At 58.1% G+C, this 18,346-nt stretch overlaps 1 protein-coding gene across 8 annotated transcripts in view; it reads left to right on the plus strand.

The window, feature by feature from the left end:
- GAK (cyclin G associated kinase) overlaps positions 1-18,346 on the plus strand; it is a 103,555-nt gene that overhangs the window by 64,696 nt on the left and 20,513 nt on the right. For 6 of the 8 annotated variants that reach the window (XM_078367749.1, XM_078367752.1, XM_054253568.2 and 3 more), the window contains 6 exons: positions 167-246; positions 9,525-9,718; positions 11,469-11,615; positions 12,775-13,257; positions 13,642-13,809; positions 14,878-15,000. In XM_078367749.1, the coding sequence (XP_078223875.1) occupies positions 167-246; positions 9,525-9,718; positions 11,469-11,615; positions 12,775-13,257; positions 13,642-13,809; positions 14,878-15,000 (1,195 nt within the window). The remainder of the gene's footprint in view (positions 1-166; positions 247-9,524; positions 9,719-11,468; positions 11,616-12,774; positions 13,258-13,641; positions 13,810-14,877; positions 15,001-18,346) is intronic. The other 2 variants (XM_078367751.1, XM_054253569.2) reach the window with 1 other exon arrangement.

Consider the following 18,346-nt stretch of genomic DNA (forward strand, 5'->3'; position numbering starts at 1 on the left):
AGACCCTCTCCCACTCTCGCCACAGCACGTGGCACAGGGCATCATCCACATCTCCAGTGCCACGAGCGGCTCCCGGAGCTCATCCATGGGGAAAGTGTGCCTGTGGCCCTGGGATCTGGACTCACCCTCCATGTGGGCCCTCGTGTTTTGTCTGCTCTCTTTGCAGATGGCATCCATGAAGATGTTCCAGATTCAGTTCCACACGGGCTTTGTGCCTCGGAATGCCACCACTGTGAAATTTGCCAAGTATGTTGGTGCCACATGTGCCCAGAGGGAATGGGCGGGTGCTCAGCAATGGAGCACCTGCGTGTGGCTCGGTGGCGGGAGCCGCAGGGGAAATGGTGGGCTCTGTGACTGCCAATTGGTGGCACTGGGCTGCTCCTGGGCCATCTGGGAGCTGTGCATGTACAGGCTGCTGGGGTGGACCCAGTGGCTGCTGCTCTGCCCCCACACCTGGGTGTGGCATGAGCAGGTGAGCAGGTGGAAGCTGCATCTTCACAAACGTCCCTGAGCCTGCTGTGTGCAGAATGCCTTGCCCGGCGGAGATTGCAAGTAATGCGGAGCAGTCCTGACTAGAAGTTCACTCTGAGTTCTAGAGTAGAGACCTCTGTAAACAAGCACAGTCAAGGGATAACCCCACCCACCATGCCAAGCACTTGTGAGTTCCCTATCCTCTTGACATGGGCACCCAACAGTGCATACCTGCCCTGCACAGGCTCAGGTGCACTGCGGTGAGCAGCGGAGCGGGCTCATATCCCCCAGCCTCAAGAGATTCTCTCGCCTCAGCCTCTGGAGTAGCTGGGACTACAGGCATGCGCCACCACACCCAGCTAATTTTTGTAGTTTTAGTAGAGACGGAGTTTCACCATGTTGGCCAGGCTGGTTTCAATCTCTTGACCTCAAGTGATCCGCCCACTCCAGCTTCCCATTTAACTGGAGATCTTGCTACTCAGTCACAGGCAGGCTTATGCACCAAGGCACAGTGGAACAAGCATCATTTTAGGAGCCAGAGGGGGCACCGACGGGGGGTGGTCCTGAGACAGATGCTGGCTTCAGGGCCTGCTGTGTTCCAGGCTCTGCTCTCTTGGTTCCCACCCAGCAGACAAAGGGAAATCTTAGGGCCAGCCCCACCGGTGACTACACACTTGAGAGGGGGGCTGGCCTGGCCTGGGGGAGCTCAGGAAGAGCTGGTGCCTGCCGCTCTCCCAGACAGCCTGCACCAGGAGACTGGGGTGCTCTTCTCGTGCTTTTCTATCTGTTATTCTTTTTTTACATTTCTTGGCTTTGTTGTGTCTTACGCTTTTCTTTTTTTAACTCACATATTCATAACTTTAACATTTCGTTTCTCTTTTCCTTCTTGGGAGAAGAAAAACACCCAGAGTTCTTTTAGTTTTCAGACACAGTGGAGGCGGTGCTTAAAAGAGTGTTTTAAAGACCAAGCGACTGACAATGAAGGGGAAAATGTCGGGGAAGGACCTGTCGGTGGTTCAGATGCTGGAGGCAGGAGGCAGGGACTCGGTAACTGCTTATTTAGGAAAGTGGGGGAAATGATGGGAATTTCACCGGAGATCTGGAACATAAAAAGGAGACAGATGTGAATTCTAGAACTGAAAAATATTACAGCCGAAATCAAGGATTCAGCACATGCTAGGCAGTGGAATAGTCAGCAGAACAGACAGCCAATTGGTAGAAAAGATCTTCCAACAGCCACGTGGAGAAAAATCGATGGAAGCTACATGCAGAAACGATCGTGAGAGTGGAAGACACGTGCAGAAAGGCCGGTGAGAGCAGAAGACACGTACAGAAAGGCCGGTGAGAGCAGAAGACACGTGCGGAAAGGCCGGTGAGAGCGGAAGACACGTGCGGAAAGGCCGGTGAGAGCAGAAGACACGTGCGGAAAGGCCGGTGAGAGCGGAAGACACGTGCGGAAAGGCCGGTGAGAGCGGAAGACACGTGCGGAAAGGCCGGTGAGAGCGGAAGACACGTGCGGAAAGGCCGGTGAGAGCGGAAGACACGTGCGGAAAGGCCGGTGAGAGCGGAAGACACGTGCGGAAAGGCCGGTGAGAGCGGAAGACACGTGCGGAAAGGCCGGTGAGAGCGGAAGACACGTGCGGAAAGGCCGGTGAGAGCGGAAGACACGTGCGGAAAGGCCGGTGAGAGCGGAAGACACGTGCGGAAAGGCCGGTGAGAGCGGAAGACACGTGCGGAAAGGCCGGTGAGAGCGGAAGACACGTGCGGAAAGGCCGGTGAGAGCGGAAGACACGTGCGGAAAGGCCGGTGAGAGCGGAAGACACGTGCGGAAAGGCCGGTGAGAGCGGAAGACACGTGCGGAAAGGCCGGTGAGAGCGGAAGACACGTGCGGAAAGGCCGGTGAGAGCGGAAGACACGTGCGGAAAGGCCGGTGAGAGCGGAAGACACGTGCGGAAAGGCCGGTGAGAGCGGAAGACACGTGCGGAAAGGCCGGTGAGAGCGGAAGACACGTGCGGAAAGGCCGGTGAGAGCGGAAGACACGTGCGGAAAGGCCGGTGAGAGCGGAAGACACGTACTGAAAGGCCGGTGAGAGCGGAAGACACGTGCGGAAAGGCCGGTGAGAGCGGAAGACACGTGCGGAAAGGCCGGTGAGAGCGGAAGACACGTGCGGAAAGGCCGGTGAGAGCGGAAGACACGTACGGAAAGGCCGGTGAGAGCGGAAGACACGTACGGAAAGGCCGGTGAGAGCGGAAGACACGTGCGGAAAGGCCGGTGAGAGCGGAAGACACGTGCAGAAAGGCCGATGAGAGCAGAAGACACGTGCAGAAAGGCTCGTGAGAGACACTCTGGTAACACGAGGGCCTGGGGTGCTTTTGTTTGAAGTTCTTGGAGAAGAGATGGAGTGGAACAGAAATAATACTTGAAAAATCATTGGCCAAAACTTCTCCTAAACTGATGGAGGACCTCAAAACTATGGAATCAGAAGCTCTGCATACACCAAAGAGGATTTCTTTTCTTTTCTTTTTTTTTTATTTTTTTGCCAATCAGTTTGAGCTTATGAGGTTGCTCAGGTTAGCCTTGAACTGATGACCTCGCCTTCGCAAGCGCCATGACCTCCAGTGGGAGCCACTTTGGACCCCTTCTTTTTTTTTTTTTAGCAAAAGGAAGAAAAGAGATTTGGTACTTCAGAGCATCCTGGTTGAATTGCGGGAACCCAAAGAGAACAATTTCCGGCCCCTAGGGATTGGGACAGAGGTGTGAGAACACATGCCCTGCACAGTGACACCAGAAGGCAACTTTGAGAGACTCTCTAAAGTGCCTAGAGAAAAATACTGGAATTCTACATCCAGCGAATTTATCCTTGAAATAGGAAAGCCAGTTAAAGATGTCTTCAGCCAAACAAAGGATGAGAGGGTTTATTGTTGGCAGAACTGCTCCATTTCAGCAGATATCCAAGGCAGAGCTGTAAAGCGTGCAGCTTGGGGGAAGGGAGGCAGGGGTGCTGAAATTACACCAGTGCCAGCTGCTTAAAAGACTGACAACAGGAGCACCAACACATGCACGCACGCACGCACGGCAGAGGAGGGGGTTAATGGAGTGACTGTTTTCAGAGTTCCATCACCAGGAAGCAAGAAATGTACCCATCCCTAGGGCAGATTAAAGATTTGATCGAGAAGAAATCTGGAACAAAAAATATGTGATTAATTCTCGAGAAGAATGTAGCGATGAAGAAACATCCGGATGGGGTGTAGGTAGGGGACAACCAGCTGGTAGACCTGTGCCCCACGGTGCCTGTCAGCCATCCCATGGAAGGGTAATGGAAGAAACACTCCAGGTAACTGGGCTGGACTAAGAAGCAGCACACAGGGAAAGCTCACGTCTATCCTCCAGTCTACACTGCTTACCAGAGCCGTGCTTTAAAGACCGTGTGTATGACGACCCAGAGACGCCAAGTGGAGTCACTGAAAGCTGCTTCCATGCGGATGGCAGCAGGAAGAGGGCAGGTATCACTGCGTGGACATCAGGCAGGAGATGAAGGGCCACACCCCAGGGGCGAGCGCGGTGAGGTGGCTTCAGGACAGGCAGTGCAAATGGGCAGACCGAGGGGCGAAGCTGACAGACCCACGCTGATGGTCACCTCTCACCAGTCAGCAGAATAGGTGGACAAGAACATCAGGATGCAGTTTTGGTTTCTTCTGGTTTTTTTTCTTTTTTGTTTTATTCTTTTTGAAATAGAGTCTCACTCTGTCACCCAGACCGGAGTGCAGTAGCACCATCTCGGCTCACTGTGACCTCCACCTCCCGGGTTCCAGTGATTCTTCTGCCTCAGCCTCCCGAGTAGCTGGGACTATAGGCACACACCACCATGCCCAGCTAATTTCTGTATTTTTAGTAGAGACAGGGTTTCACTCTGTTGGCCAGGATGGTCTTGAATTCCTGACCTCGTGGTCTGCCCACCTTGGCCTCCCACAGTGCTGGGATTACAGGCATGAGCCACCGCGCCTGGCCCAGGATGTAGTTTTTTTTTTTTACAATGTTTAACCAGCGTGACCCGAGTTTGCCAACTTCAGCAAATACTTGGAGAAATGGCATCTGTTCAAGTGGAGCATTTATCAAAGTCGACCCCATGTTGGGTCGTATAGTAAGTCTCAGAACATCTCAACAGTGGGGTGAAGTAGAATCAGTAATAGGAAACACCCAGAGGCTGTGTGCTCATAAGTAGCCCACGTGCCAAAAAGGAAATCACAGTTGGAATGAGAAAGTATTTTAAACGGAGTGATAATCAAAATACCCCTCACCAGGTTTCTGGGATGCATCTACAGCAGGGTTTAGGGGAAATCTGTAACTTTAAATGCTTACGTTAAAAAGAAGGAAGGTCGGCTGGGCACAGTGGCTCATAGCTGTAATTCTACCCGTGGGGAGGCAGGAGATTCCTTGAGCCTGGGGGGGCAAGGCTGCAGTAGGCTGTGAGCGAACCCATCTCCAAGAAAAAAAGAAATACTGGAAGTCAGTGACCTCAACTCATACCTCAGGAAGTTAGAGAAAGAACAGCAAATTAAACCCAAAAAGGTAGATGGAAAAAAATAAAGGTAGGAAGAGAATTCAGTTAAAAAGAAGCACACTGGCCAGGCGCGGTGGCTCACGCCTGTAATGCCAGCACTTTGGGAGGCTGAGGCGGGCTGATCAGCTGAGGTCAGCAGTTGAGACCAGCCTGGCCAACATGGTGAAACCCTGTCTCTACTAAAAATACAAAAAATCGCTGGGCATGGTGGCCTGCACCTGTAATCCCAGCTACTGGGGAGGCTGAGGCAGGAGAAGCGCTTGAACTCAGGAGGGGGAGGTTGCAGTGAGCTGAGATCACACCACTGCACTCCAGCCTGGCCTACAGAGTGAAACTCCGTGTTAAAAACAAACAAAAGCAAGTGTGCTATAGGAAAAGTCAGTAAAGCCAGAAGATGTTTCTTCTGATTATCTGAAAAGGTCAGTTGGTGAATGCTTTAACAAATCTGGTCAAGAAAGGGAGACAACTCTGGTTCCCAGGGTGGGTTCCCAGGGTGGGAGGCGAAGAGAGACGCGGGTCCCATGGACAGTCCCACAGCGGCCTCAGGTGCTGAAGGAAGGCCGTTCCGAGTCGAATGGACAAATTACCTGAAAAACACCCCTCAAAATACACCCACGAAGAAGTACTGCCTTGGAATATCTGTTAAATAAATGTATTTTGTAATTTAAAACCTTCCTGCAGGCTGGGCACTGTGGCTCACGCCTATGATCCCAGCACTTTGGGAGGCTGAGATGGGAGGATCACTTGAGCCAGAAGTTGGAGGCCAGACTGGCGACATAGTGAGACCCCATTTCCACAAAAAAATTTTTAAAAACATCCAGGCGTGATGGCGCACGCCTGCGGTCCCAGCTCTCAGGAGGCTGAGCTGGGAGAATTGCTTGAGCCTGGGAGGTCTAAGCTGTGGTGAGTCGTGATTGTGCACACAGAAGAACGTTGTAGGAAAGGAAAATGGTAAGCCAGATCTCCTAAATAGAGATAGAAAAATGCTAAGCAAAATATTAGCTGAAAGAATCTAGTGTTACATAACAAGGATAACAGGTCTGACATCTGGTTTATTTCAGGAACGGGAGGTGGTTTAAACATTTGAAAATGGTCAGTCACCATCATTCACTATGTTAGCAGAGCAAAAGTGAAACCAGGCCAAGTTTTCATAGATAGAGCATGGTAAGAATGAGTGCTTCTTCCTCGTCAGAATGCTCAGCAAAGAGGAACAGAAGGAAACTTTCTTAGGCTGATGAAGAGCCGCCACCGAAACCCTAAAGCCTGCACACAGCTGATTGTGACGTACTCACACGTTTCTCTCCTGAGCATACAAACAGCAAGACTTCAGTCTCACTGTCTGATATTTTATGGTCAGTCCCAGCCAGTGCAGTAAGGCAAGAAAAAAGAAAGAAAGGTCAGAAGGAACGGAAGTTTCTGGTGTTGCTTCTCCCAGGCAGCATGATGGTTTTCAGCCTGCGGAACCTATACAGTCAGAATGAACAGGTGGATTTAATGAGATGGCTGAACGTGAAGTTAGGACGGGGTAGTGGGGGAGGAGCACCTGGGAGGTGTGTGGGTCCTGTGCAGTGAGCCTGCACTGTGCCTGGGTGAGGGTTTAGACGGGCAGTGGGGGAGGAGCACCTGGGAGGTGTGTGGGTCCTGTGCAGTGAGCCTGCACTGTGCCTGGGTGAGGGTTTAGACGGGGCAGTGGGGGAGGAGCACCTGGGAGGTGTGTGGGTCCTGTGCAGTGAGCCTGCACTGTGCCTGGGTGAGGGTTTAGACGGGCAGTGGGGGAGGGGCACCTGGGAGGTGTGTGGGTCCTGTGCAGTGAGCCTGCACTGTGCCTGGGTGAGGGTTTAGACGGGGCAGTGGGGGAGGAGCACCTGGGAGGTGTGTGGGTCCTGTGCAGTGAGCCTGCACTGTGCCTGGGTGAGGGTTTAGATGGGGCAGTGAGGGAGGAGCACCTGGGAGGTGTGTGGGTCCTGTGTAGTGATCCTGCACTGTGCCTGGGTGAGGGTTTGGACGGGGCAGTCGGGGAGGAGCACCTGGGAGGTGTGTGGGTCCTGTGCAGTGAGCCTGCACTGTGCCTGGGTGAGGGTTTAGACGGGGCAGTGGGGGAGGAGCACCTGGGAGGTGTGTGGGTTCTGTGCAGTGAGCCTGCACTGTGCCTGGGTGAGGGTTTGGACGGGGCAGTCGGGGAGGAGCACCTGGGAGGTGTGTGGGTCCTGTGCAGTGAGCCTGCACTGTGCCTGGGTGAGGGTTTAGACGGGACAGTGGGGGAGGAGCACCTGGGAGGTGTGTGGGTCCTGTGCAGTGAGCCTGCACTGTGCCTGGGTGAGGGTTTAGACGGGACAGTGGGGGAGGAGCACCTGGGAGGTGTGTGGGTTCTGTGCAGTGAGCCTGCACTGTGCCTGGGTGAGGGTTTGGACGGGGCAGTTGGGGAGGAGCACCTGGGGGGTGTGTGGGTCCTGTGCAGTGAGCCTGCACTGTGCCTAGGTGAGGGTTTAGACGGGCAGTGGGGGAGGGGCACCTGGGAGGTGTGTGGATCCTGTGCAGTGAGCCTGCACTGTGCCTGGGTGAGGGTTTGGACGGGGCAGTCGGGGAGGAGCACGCAGAATGTGCCTAGGTCCTGCAAGGCGAGCCTGCACTGCATGGGGTGAGGCAACAGGGTTGCCGCCATGGCACAGCTCATGGCACATTTCTGTGTAGCCCCAAGCCTGTTGGGAGACCCCTCTGTCCTGTTGGAGCTGGTCTGGCAGGAGCCTGCGGGCTGTGTCCTCTGCAGTCCAGGGCTTTCGGGAGTGTCCAGCCCTGCTCACAAACCTCATTGTGCCCTCAGCGCCAGGCTGGCTGAGCTGAGTCTGCAGGCCCAGTGCCCAGGGCCGTCTCCAGGGGCAGCTGGGGCAGCGAGGCCAGGCATGAGTGGCACTGCCTCTGGGCTGCCCGAGCTCAGTCTATCCCAGAACCCAAGCCTGCCTCACTGACCTGGCTCCCTGCACAGACCCTCCCGCCGTGCCCCTCCACTCTCCTTGTTGGTGGCCAGGTCTGAGCCTCCCCTGCAGTAGCCGTCAGATTCTCTGCTGCTGCCTGCTGGCTCCTCTGCATACGTTGCCACCTCCACATCTCCGCACCAGCCGTGCCGCCGCTGTGCTGTCCCTGCTGCCCCTGACTGCAGACAGCAGCCCAGGAAGAGACTGGGGTGCGGAGGGAAGCTCGTGTTGGCCTCGGCTGGAGTGCACATCCGTCCCGGCTACTGCTGTGGCCATCTCTGCCCAGAGCCCTGAGAGGGCATCAAGGCGGCACTGCTTTGCGTGAGGTCGGCCACTGTGGATGGGGAGCGGGTGCCCACCTCCAGGGCAGGTCCAGGGTGCCCTCCCCTTATGCAGGGAGATGTTTTAGGGGGCGAGCAGGAGGGGGTAAGCTAGAGGTCTTCACACATCCATAGCATGTGTGGAGCTTGGAGAAGTGACAGTTAAAGCCAGCCATGGCTCTGAGCCACACAGGCCGCTGCACTTGTCTCCCCACCCTCCCTAAGCCGTGTCCCATCCCACTCTGGGTGCTTCCGGCCCTGCAGATGCTGGCACCCTGCATTTCCCAGGAACTGGTCGCCACTCTTTTTTTTATTTTGAGATGGAGTTTTGCTCTTGTTGCCCAGGCTGGAGTGCAGTGGTGTGATCTTGGCTCACCGCAACCTCTGCCTCCCAGGTTCAAGTGATTCTCCTGCCTCAGCCTCCCAGGTAGCTGAGATTACAGGCCTGCGCCACGATGCCCAGCTAATTTTGTATTTTTAGTAGAGATGAGGTTTCTCCATGTTAGTGGGTTGCACTGACCCCTCCTTGTGCTCCCCACAGCTGAGCAGGGGGCTCAGCCAGTGCTGCCTCCCTGGCCCCATGGTAGACACAGCCTTGTTTCCCCCAGAATCGCCCTCCCAATTCCCTGGCAGCCGGATTCTAGAGGTCTTGGTTTTAGGGGCATCTGTTAACAGCTGTGGATTTGTTAGGGCAAACATTGTCATTTCTATAACACAGTACCCCAGAGTGCTCACTCTGAGCTGCAAGGTGGCTGAAGGCTGTGTGCTGGGGGTGAGGGCCAGTGCCTGCCCTGGAACTCTGGGGTCCCATCTCAGAGCTGCCTGCCTGGGCACCTGAGTCATAGGCTGTGGGGCATTGTCCTGTCTTCTCTGAGCACGCAGCCTCCCCTGGACTTGGGGGAAACGCTGGGGCCCAGCCCAGTGCCCCCTGCCTTGGACACAGCCTCAGGCATCCCCATGGAGCAGATGCAGTGATGCTCTTCTGGGGCCGTGACCCAGGTGCTGACGCCCTGCGGGTTCCTGGGACGGCTGCGGGGTTGGCTCCCACGGCTCTGGCTTCAGCAGGCGGGGGTGGCCAGCTGCCCTGGTGGTTCTGCTGCTGCTGCAGTGTTTCCGTGCACCTTTCTTTAGTGAATGTTCGAGGGACTTGCACACTACTTGTGTGGCCTTCCTGAGTGGTGCCTACTCGTAACTCCGCAGGTATGACCTGGACGCGTGCGACATTCAGGAGAAATACCCAGATTTATTTCAAGTGAACCTGGAAGTGGAGGTGGAGCCCAGGGACAGGCCAAGCCGGGAGGCCCCGCCATGGGAGAACTCGAGCATGAAGGGGCTGAACCCCAAGATCCTGTTTTCCAGCCGGGAGGAGCAGCAAGACATTCTGTCTAAGTTTGGTAAGCTCCTGCGGGTGAAATGAGGGCATCCTGCTCTGCCCAGTATCTCTATGGTGAGAGCCCCTTCGGCTGAGATCTGGCAGGGCTGAGCCAGCCGCACCTGCTGCTGTGCTCAGGTCGGAGCAGCGTGGGCTGCAGGAAGTTTGAGAGACTCCGTCTTGGGTGTTGGACACCACCACCAGCAACACTCGGGAAGCAGGACTGAGGCTGCAGTTTCTGGGGCCCATGGGCAGGGGCAGAGGCAGGGGAAGGAAACCCAGGCTCCTGGAGCAAAGCAGGGTTTCGCCCTGGGCATGCGTCTAGGTCAGGTTTTTGTCCTGTGTGCTGGATACACGTCCGCTCTCACTGCAGGCCTCAGGCCTGCTGGCAGCACATGGACATGGCAGAACCCTTGCTCCTGTCACTCTTCTCATTTCTGAGCACTTTCAAAGAGGCAGCCCAGGAAGGGTTGGCAGGTGGGCCCAGGGCCACCCGCCACCCGTGCCATGCTCGTCCTCGGCTCTTGGTTCGCAATGTTTGCATTTTCTTTCTGAGCATTCTCAGCATACCGAAAGAGACTGCATGTGCAGCCTGTGCGTGCTGTGTACGTGGGTGGAGTGTGCCCGTGTGTGTGGTGTGTGCATGTGAGTGGTGCGGCCATTCATGTGTACCGTGGATGTACATGGGTAGAGGGTGCCTGTGTGTGGTGTTTGTGTGCACGCGAGTATGCGTGTGTTTGTGTGTGCGGTGGATATACGTGGGTGGAGTGTGCATGTGAGTGGTGCGGGCATTCATGTGTACCGTGGATGTACATGGGTAGAGGGTGCCTGTGTGTGGTGTTTGTGTGCACGCGAGTATGCGTGTGTTTGTGTGTGCGGTGGATATACGTGGGTGGAGTGTGCCCGTGAGTGGTGCGGGCATTCATGTGTACCATGGATGTACATTGGTAGAGGGTGCCTGTGTGTGGTGTTTGTGTGCACGCGAGTATGCGTGTGTTTGTGTGTGCGGTGGATGTACGTGGGTGGAGTGTGCCCGTGAGTGGTGCGGGCATTCATGTGTACCGTGGATGTACATGGGTAGAGGGTGCCTGTGTGTGGTGTTTGTGTGCACGCGAGTATGCGTGTGTTTGTGTGTGCGGTGGATGTACGTGGGTGGAGTGTGCATGTGAGTGGTGCATGCATTCATGTGTATCATGAATGTACATGGGTGGTGTGCCAGTGCGTGTGATGTGTATGTGCACATGAGTGGTGTGTGCATTCATGTGTACCGTGGATGTACATGGGTGGAGGGTGCCTGTGTGTGGTGTGTGTGTGCATGTGAGTGTGTGTGCATTTGTGTGTGCTGTGGATGTACGTGGGTGGAGTGTTCCCGTGTGCGTGGTCTGTGTGCACGCATGTGAGTGGTACGTGCATTCATGTGTACCATGGATGTACATGGGTGCGGGGTGCCTCTGTGTGTGGTGTGTGTGTGTGCATGTGAGTGGTGCATGCATTCATATCAGCTGCGACCGTATGTGGCAGTGTTCCTTGTGTGTATGTGTGTGCGCGTGCTGTGCACAAGTGCGCACATGTGGCCCAGAACGGCATCTGAGTGGATAGTAGGAATCTCTTCACAGAGGTCCCCTCGCCATCATGTCATTGGTGTGCTTTCCTGGTGGCCTGGCCTGCCATGGTGCTGATGCCTGGCTAGCTGCACTTCTCAGCTCTGGGGTAGTGCTGCCTTGAGGCTGCTGGCCAGTGCCAGTGCCCTAACACCCTCTCTCTCCTGGCAGGGAAGCCAGAGCTCCCTCGACAGCCCGGCTCCACGGCTCAGTATGATGCTGGGGTGGGGTCCCCAGAAGCCGAGCCCCCGGACTCTGACTCACCACCAAGCAGCAGTGCGGACACCAGCCGCTTCCTGCACACACTGGACTGGCAGGGTAGGCACAACCGTGGACCTGGCTCTCTTGCAGAGGACAGGACCAGTCTAGAGGTGCCCTGGGGCAGGGCAAGCACCTTGGGAGACAGGCCTCAGGCAGACCTGGGCTGTACCAGAGTAGGGCCGTGTGCACAGCACGCCAGCTGTTCCTTAGTGGCTCGCAAGCTAAGATGATCTCATATTTTTAATGGTTGAAATAAATATGTCCACAGAGTCCGAAATGCTGACCCTAGCTTTGCATCTCAGTCTGCGGCCCTGGGGCGGCTAGCAGCACGGGCGCTGCCCATGGGGGCCCCTGGGTGCAGGGGAAGGCCCTGGGCAGAGGGACATTCAGTCACCACCTGGAGATCCCACACCCCTTTCTGCCTACAACCCCCAGTGGGCTCCCAGCCCCTCCCCAGGCTCTCCAGGCAAGTACCTGGGCACCGTCACTGGATCTCACCTCCAGACAGACACTCTAGGGGGTATCCCTGCCACCTCCTGTCCCAGCACCCTCAGTTGTCCCAGCAGGGCTGTCCCGCCTGCCGCCTGTTCCCAGAGCAGGGTGCTCCTCCCCTAATGCTGCTCCCCCACTGTTTCTCGCCCCCTCCCCGTGCTTTTCCCCCTGTGCTCCTCCCCCGTGCTCCTCCCTCCGTGCTGCTCCCCTCGTGTTCCTCCCCCCGTGCTCCTCCCTCGTGTTCCCCTGCCCCATGTTTCTCCCCCAATGCTCCTCCCTCAGTGCTCCTCCCCTGGTGCTGCTCCCCCACTGTTTCTCCCCGCCATGCTCCTCCCCCGTTCTCCCCCCCCCGTGCTCCTCCCCCGGTGCTGCTCCCCCTGTGCTCTTCCCCCAGTGTTCCCCCACCCCATGTTTCTCCCCCCGTGTTCCTCCCCACTGTGCTCTTACCCCGATGCTCCTCCCTCAGTGCTCCTCCCCCAGTGCTGCTGCATGTCCCCCACTTGGCTCAGCCTGGAGCACCGCAGAGGCCCAGGTGGAGAGAGCCATAGGCAGACCCTTGAGGAGGCTGCAGGGGGTACACTGGAGACGCCTCAGGAAAGCTGACAAGCTTCTGCAGCGTTTGCCAAGGCCCTGGGCCGAGGAGGCGCTGAGGGAGCCGTGCCAGGGGCACCCTGGGGCTGGCTGTGTGGGTTCACCAGCCTGCAGTTTTGTTTCCTTTCCACAGAAGAGAAGGAGTCAGAGACCGGTGCAGAAGACGCCTCTCCCAAGGAGAGCGAGTCTGCCCTGATGGAGGACAGAGACGAGAGCGAGGTGTCGGATGAAGGGGGGTCCCCGATCTCCAGCGAGGGCCAGGAGCCCAGGGCCGACTCGGACACCCCCTGCCTAGCAGCGGGGCTGGTGCCGCAGGACTCTGTTTTGGAGGTGGGATCGCCCGCTGAACTGCCAGAGCCTGAGACGCAGGAAGACGGGGTCGACCTCCTGGGGCTGCACTCCAAGCCCGAGGCAGGCGCAGAGCCTGCTCTCCCACCGCAGGCCCACAGGGCCCCCTCCAGCAACACCGACTTGCTCAGCTGCCTCCTCGGGTCCCCTGAGGCCGCCTCGCAGGGGTCCCCGGAGGATCTGCTCGGCGAGGCCCCCCTACTCCTGGCAAGCCCGGCCCCTCCCCTGAGCGTTCAGAGTACCCCAAGAGGAGGGCCCCCCACTGCTGGTACGTGTTTCTGTGGATGGCGAGTGGCTTCACGGTAGAGAAGAAGTGATGAGGTTCAGTCATTCTCACCACATAGAAATGTCTGGAAGGCTCTTGAAGGAAGGGAATGTGCCCTCCCCCGCCTCCCCTGGGAGCAGCCTCAGGGTCACGGCAGGGGCTGGCTCTGCACTGCTTGCCTGAGCTCACGGGCTAGACGCTGCCAGCTCTTCCATCTGGCAATGTTGCTGCGTCCATGGGAAGGTCATCCTGAGGCATGTTGCGTGGGGAGGCCCTGGGCTGACTGCCTTGGTGTCCCTGAGAGGGCAGCTGTGGGCTCTGGACTGCTCAGCTGGAGTGGCCCAGAGCTGGGTCCATTGTCCTCCCCGTCCCTGCCTGTCCCCGCAGCCGACCCCTTCGGCCCACTGCTGCTGTCTTCAGACACTGACGCTCAGCCCTGCTCCAGTCCTGATCTCTTCTGCGAGCTTCTCAACTCAGACTCTGCGGCCGTCCCGTCCTTCCCGTCTGCCCACAGCGCTCCGCCCCTGGCCTGCAGCACCGACTTCCTGCACCTGGGTAAGCGCCTCTCGCCGCCCCAGCTCCCTATGGCCTCTTCCCTCAGGACCGCAGCCTGTGCTGGAAGCAGAACTGTGGGTCTCCAGCAGTGATGAGGCTGGACCGTGGCCTCTGCGTGCCCTTTCTGGTGGCCCAGGGTCCTGCAGAACGTCCCCGAGGTCAGGAGAGACTGCTCCCTGCTCTGTCTCCCCAAACCCTCTCCAAACCCGGAACAAGTTCTGGGCCGTCACAGGCCCAGGGCTCCCAGCTGTTAGCAGAGACGGCCACCTGCACCCAGCACTTGTGTGGGGCCGAGTGGTCAGAGGGATGCAGTCAGGGGCCCAGGGTCCAGGAAGCTGGCTTGGTCCCAGCGCAGCAGGGGCCTTGGGGCACTGTGTCCATGGGGAGGAGGCCGGACCTGGGGCACAGCATGGCTTGTTTACCATAGGGCCAGGCCCAGGGAAAGAGCTGGGCTGTCTCTCCAGTGTGGTCCTGGAGGAGGCAGCCCAGATTCTCTCTCCCGAGGAGGCAGCAGCGTGGCCCACAGTGCGCTCTGGGGTGATGGCAGTGACTGTTGAGAGATGGCTCGTGCTGGGCATGTGCAGTGCAGCCCTGTGGCATGTGGGTGGGTGCCTCTGGAGGTGTGCAGTGTGGCCAGAGCCAGGGCAGATGGGACCTGCTGGGGCCTGTGTCTGCCTGGAAGGCAGCTCAGCTAGGGGGAGCCGCTGAGGGCTGTGGTGGGTTTTAGGAGTGGCTGGACCACAGGCTGTGGGGACGGCAGTGGGCGGCTGCAGAAAGTGGGGTCTGGACAAACTCTTGTGTGTGGGAACTGCAGATGCTTGTTCTCAGACTCGTCCGCCAGCAGCTCTGCCTGCTGGTGTCCCTACGTCCACTCAGTCATCTCTGCATGATTGGCTGAGTCCTCAGGCCCAGCAGGAAGAGAGAGGCCGTCCATTCAGCCTCAGCTGGGCCTGGGTGCACGAGGTGCTAGCTCCCGGGGCCTGAGCACTGCCTGGCGCCTGCCGTGTGGCAGCACCAGCTGTGTGCTGAGACACCAAAGAGTGCTCTCTTCCGGTTCCTTCTTCCCAGGGGATCTGCCAGGAGAACCCACCAAGATAACAGCCTCATCCAGCAACCCCGACCTGCTGGGAGGATGGGCTGCCTGGGCCGAGGCTGCGGCGTCAGCCACGACCCCCGTGCCGGCCACGGAAGGTATGACCACCCCCAGTGAGGACAGGGCTCCCGGGACACGCAGCTGCTGTGGCCTTGGGGCCCATCTGTTTCACACGTACCTGTAACGGGGCTCTCTCTACACAGAGAAGGAAGGAAGGGCTGGGGTGTGCTCAGTGGTACCAGCTCCGAGCACAAGGCTGAGGTCTGGCTGCAGTGGCCTTGCTCACTCACTCACACGGTGTGACTGGGGTGCACGGGCACAGACCCCGTGTCTCGGAGCTGCAGCGGCCTCACTCACCCCCTCACTCACGCGGTGTGACTGGGGTGCAGGGACACAGACCCCGTGTCTCAGAGCTGCAGTGGCCTCACTCACTCCCTCACTCACTCCCTCACTCACGCAGTGTAACTGGGGTGCAGGGACACAGACCCCGTGTCTCAGAGCTGCAGCGGCCTCACTCCCTCACTCACGCGGTGTGACTGGGGTGCAGGGACACAGACCCCGTGTCTCAGAGCTGCAGCGGCCTCACTCACTCACTCACTCACTCACTCACGCAGTGTGACTGGGGTGCACGGACACAGACCCCGTGTCTCAGAGCTGCAGCGGCCTCACTCACTCACTCACTCACTCACTCACTCACACAGTGTGATTGGGGTGCACGGACACAGACCCCGTGTCTCGGAGCTGCAGCGGCCTCACTCACTCACTCCCTCACTCACGCAGTGTGACTAGTGTGCACGGACACAGACCCCGTGTCTCAGAGCTGCAGCGGCCTCACTCACTCACGCGGTGTGACTGGGGTGCAGGGACACAGACCCCGTGTCTCAGAGCTGCAGCGGCCTCACTCACTCACTCACTCACTCACTCACTCACTCACGCAGTGTGACTGGGGTGCAGGGACACAGACCCCGTGTCTCAGAGCTGCAGCGGCCTCACTCACTCACTCACTCACTCACTCACTCACTCACGCAGTGTGACTGGGGTGCACGGACACAGACCCCGTGTCTCAGAGCTGCAGCGGCCTCACTCCCTCACTCACACAGTGTGATTGGGGTGCACAGACACAGACCCCGTGTCTCGGAGCTGCAGCGGCCTCACTCACTGACTCCCTCACTCACGCAGTGTGACTAGTGTGCACGGACACAGACCCCGTGTCTCAGAGCTGCAGTGGCCTCACTCACTCCCTCACTCACGCGGTGTGACTGGGGTGCAGGGACACAGACCCCGTGTCTCAGAGCTGCAGCGGCCTCACTCACTCACTCACTCACGCAGTGTGACTGGGGTGCACGGACACAGACCCCGTGTCTCGGAGCTGCAGCAGCCTCACTCACTCACTCCCTCACTCACGCAGTGTGACTAGTGTGCACGGACACAGACCCCGTGTCTCAGAGCTGCAGCGGCCTCACTCACTCACGCGGTGTGACTGGGGTGCAGGGACACAGACCCCGTGTCTCAGAGCTGCAGCGGCCTCACTCACTCACTCACTCACTCACGCAGTGTGACTGGGGTGCACGGACACAGATCCCGTGTCTCAGAGCTGCAGCGGCCTCACTCCCTCACTCACACAGTGTGATTGGGGTGCACGGACACAGACCCCGTGTCTCGGAGCTGCAGCGGCCTCACTCACTGACTCCCTCACTCACGCAGTGTGACTAGTGTGCACGGACACAGACCCCGTGTCTCAGAGCTGCAGTGGCCTCACTCACTCCCTCACTCACGCGGTGTGACTGGGGTGCAGGGACACAGACCCCGTGTCTCAGAGCTGCAGCGGCCTCACTCACTCACTCACTCACTCATGCAGTGTGACTGGGGTGCACGGACACAGACCCCGTGTCTCGGAGCTGCAGCAGCCTCACTCACTCACTCCCTCACTCACGCAGTGTGACTAGTGTGCACGGACACAGACCCCGTGTCTCAGAGCTGCAGCGGCCTCACTCACTCACGCGGTGTGACTGGGGTGCAGGGACACAGACCCCGTGTCTCAGAGCTGCAGCGGCCTCACTCACTCACTCACTCACTCACGCAGTGTGACTGGGGTGCAGGGACACAGACCCCGTGTCTCGGAGCTGCAGCGGCCTCACTCCCTCACTCACACAGTGTGATTGGGGTGCACGGACACAGACCCCGTGTCTCGGAGCTGCAGCGGCCTCACTCACTCACTCACTCACGCAGTGTAACTGGGGTGCACGGGCACAGACCCCGTGTCTTGGAGCTGCAGCGGCCTCACTCACTCCCTCACTCACGTGGTGTGACTGGGGTGCAGGGACACAGACCCCGTGTCTCAGAGCTGCAGCAGCCTCACTCACTCACTCACTCACTCACTCACTCACTCACTCCCTCACTCACGCAGTGTGACTGGGGTGCAGGGACACAGACCCCGTGTCTCGGAGCTGCAGCGGCCTCACTCCCTCACTCACGCAGTGTGACTGGGGTGCACGGACACAGACCCCGTGTCTCGGAGCTGCAGCGGCCTCACTCCCTCACTCACGCGGTGTGACTGGGGTGCAGGGACACAGGCCCCGTGTCTCGGAGCTGCAGCGGCTCCTGAGTGCTGGTGGTGCCTGCCTCCAAAGGGTCCTTTCCCTCCTCTCCGGCAGGGCGTCAGTGTTTGTGAGGCAGTTTCATGCCCCGTGCTGTTTACTGCCCGGTTCTGCCTGACACGCAGAAGTTGCCTCGGCACCTTTCAGGGCCCCGTGGGCTGTTCACTCCTGAAGGGGTTTGTGGGTAAGGCTGACCCCGCGGATCATTCGTGGGTGTCACAGCATCATGGCTGACGTCCCATGCCCCGGCAGGAAGAGGGTCACATGCAGCAGCCCGTGTCTGTGAGCATCTGTCCTTCCCGTCACCCTCCAGCCTGCCCTCCCGCGACGTCTCTGGTAGCACGGACGCTTATGCTGCACTGTGTTTCAGGCCAGCCTCAGCGATACAGCAGGTTTGCTTCCAGCCAGAATCAAAGCGAATACCCCTGGAAACCTACTCAGATTATTATTTTTTTGTTTTGCTTTCCCAGTAAACATAAAAGTTACTGGTTTTTTCCTTGGTGTTTTTTTGTTTGTTTGTTTTTGAGACAGAGTCTTGCTCTGTTGCCCAGGCTGGAGTGCAGTGGTGTGATCTCGGCTCACTGCAACCTATGCCTCCCAGGCCCAAGCAGTTATCCTGCCTCAGCCTCCTGAGTAGCTGGGACTAGCATGTGCCATCATGCCCGGTTAATTTTTTGTATTTTTAGTAGAGATAGGGTTTCACCATGTTAGCCACGATGGTCTCGATCTCCTGACCTCAGGTGATCCGCCCACGTCAGCCTCCCAAAGTGCTGGGATTATGAGCGTGAGCCACTGCGCCCAGGAAGGTTTTTTGTGGGGTGTTTTTTTTGTTTGTTTGTTTTTTAAA

This window comes from Callithrix jacchus, chromosome 3 (assembly GCF_049354715.1).
Source record: "Callithrix jacchus isolate 240 chromosome 3, calJac240_pri, whole genome shotgun sequence".
NCBI lineage: Eukaryota > Metazoa > Chordata > Mammalia > Primates > Cebidae > Callithrix > Callithrix jacchus.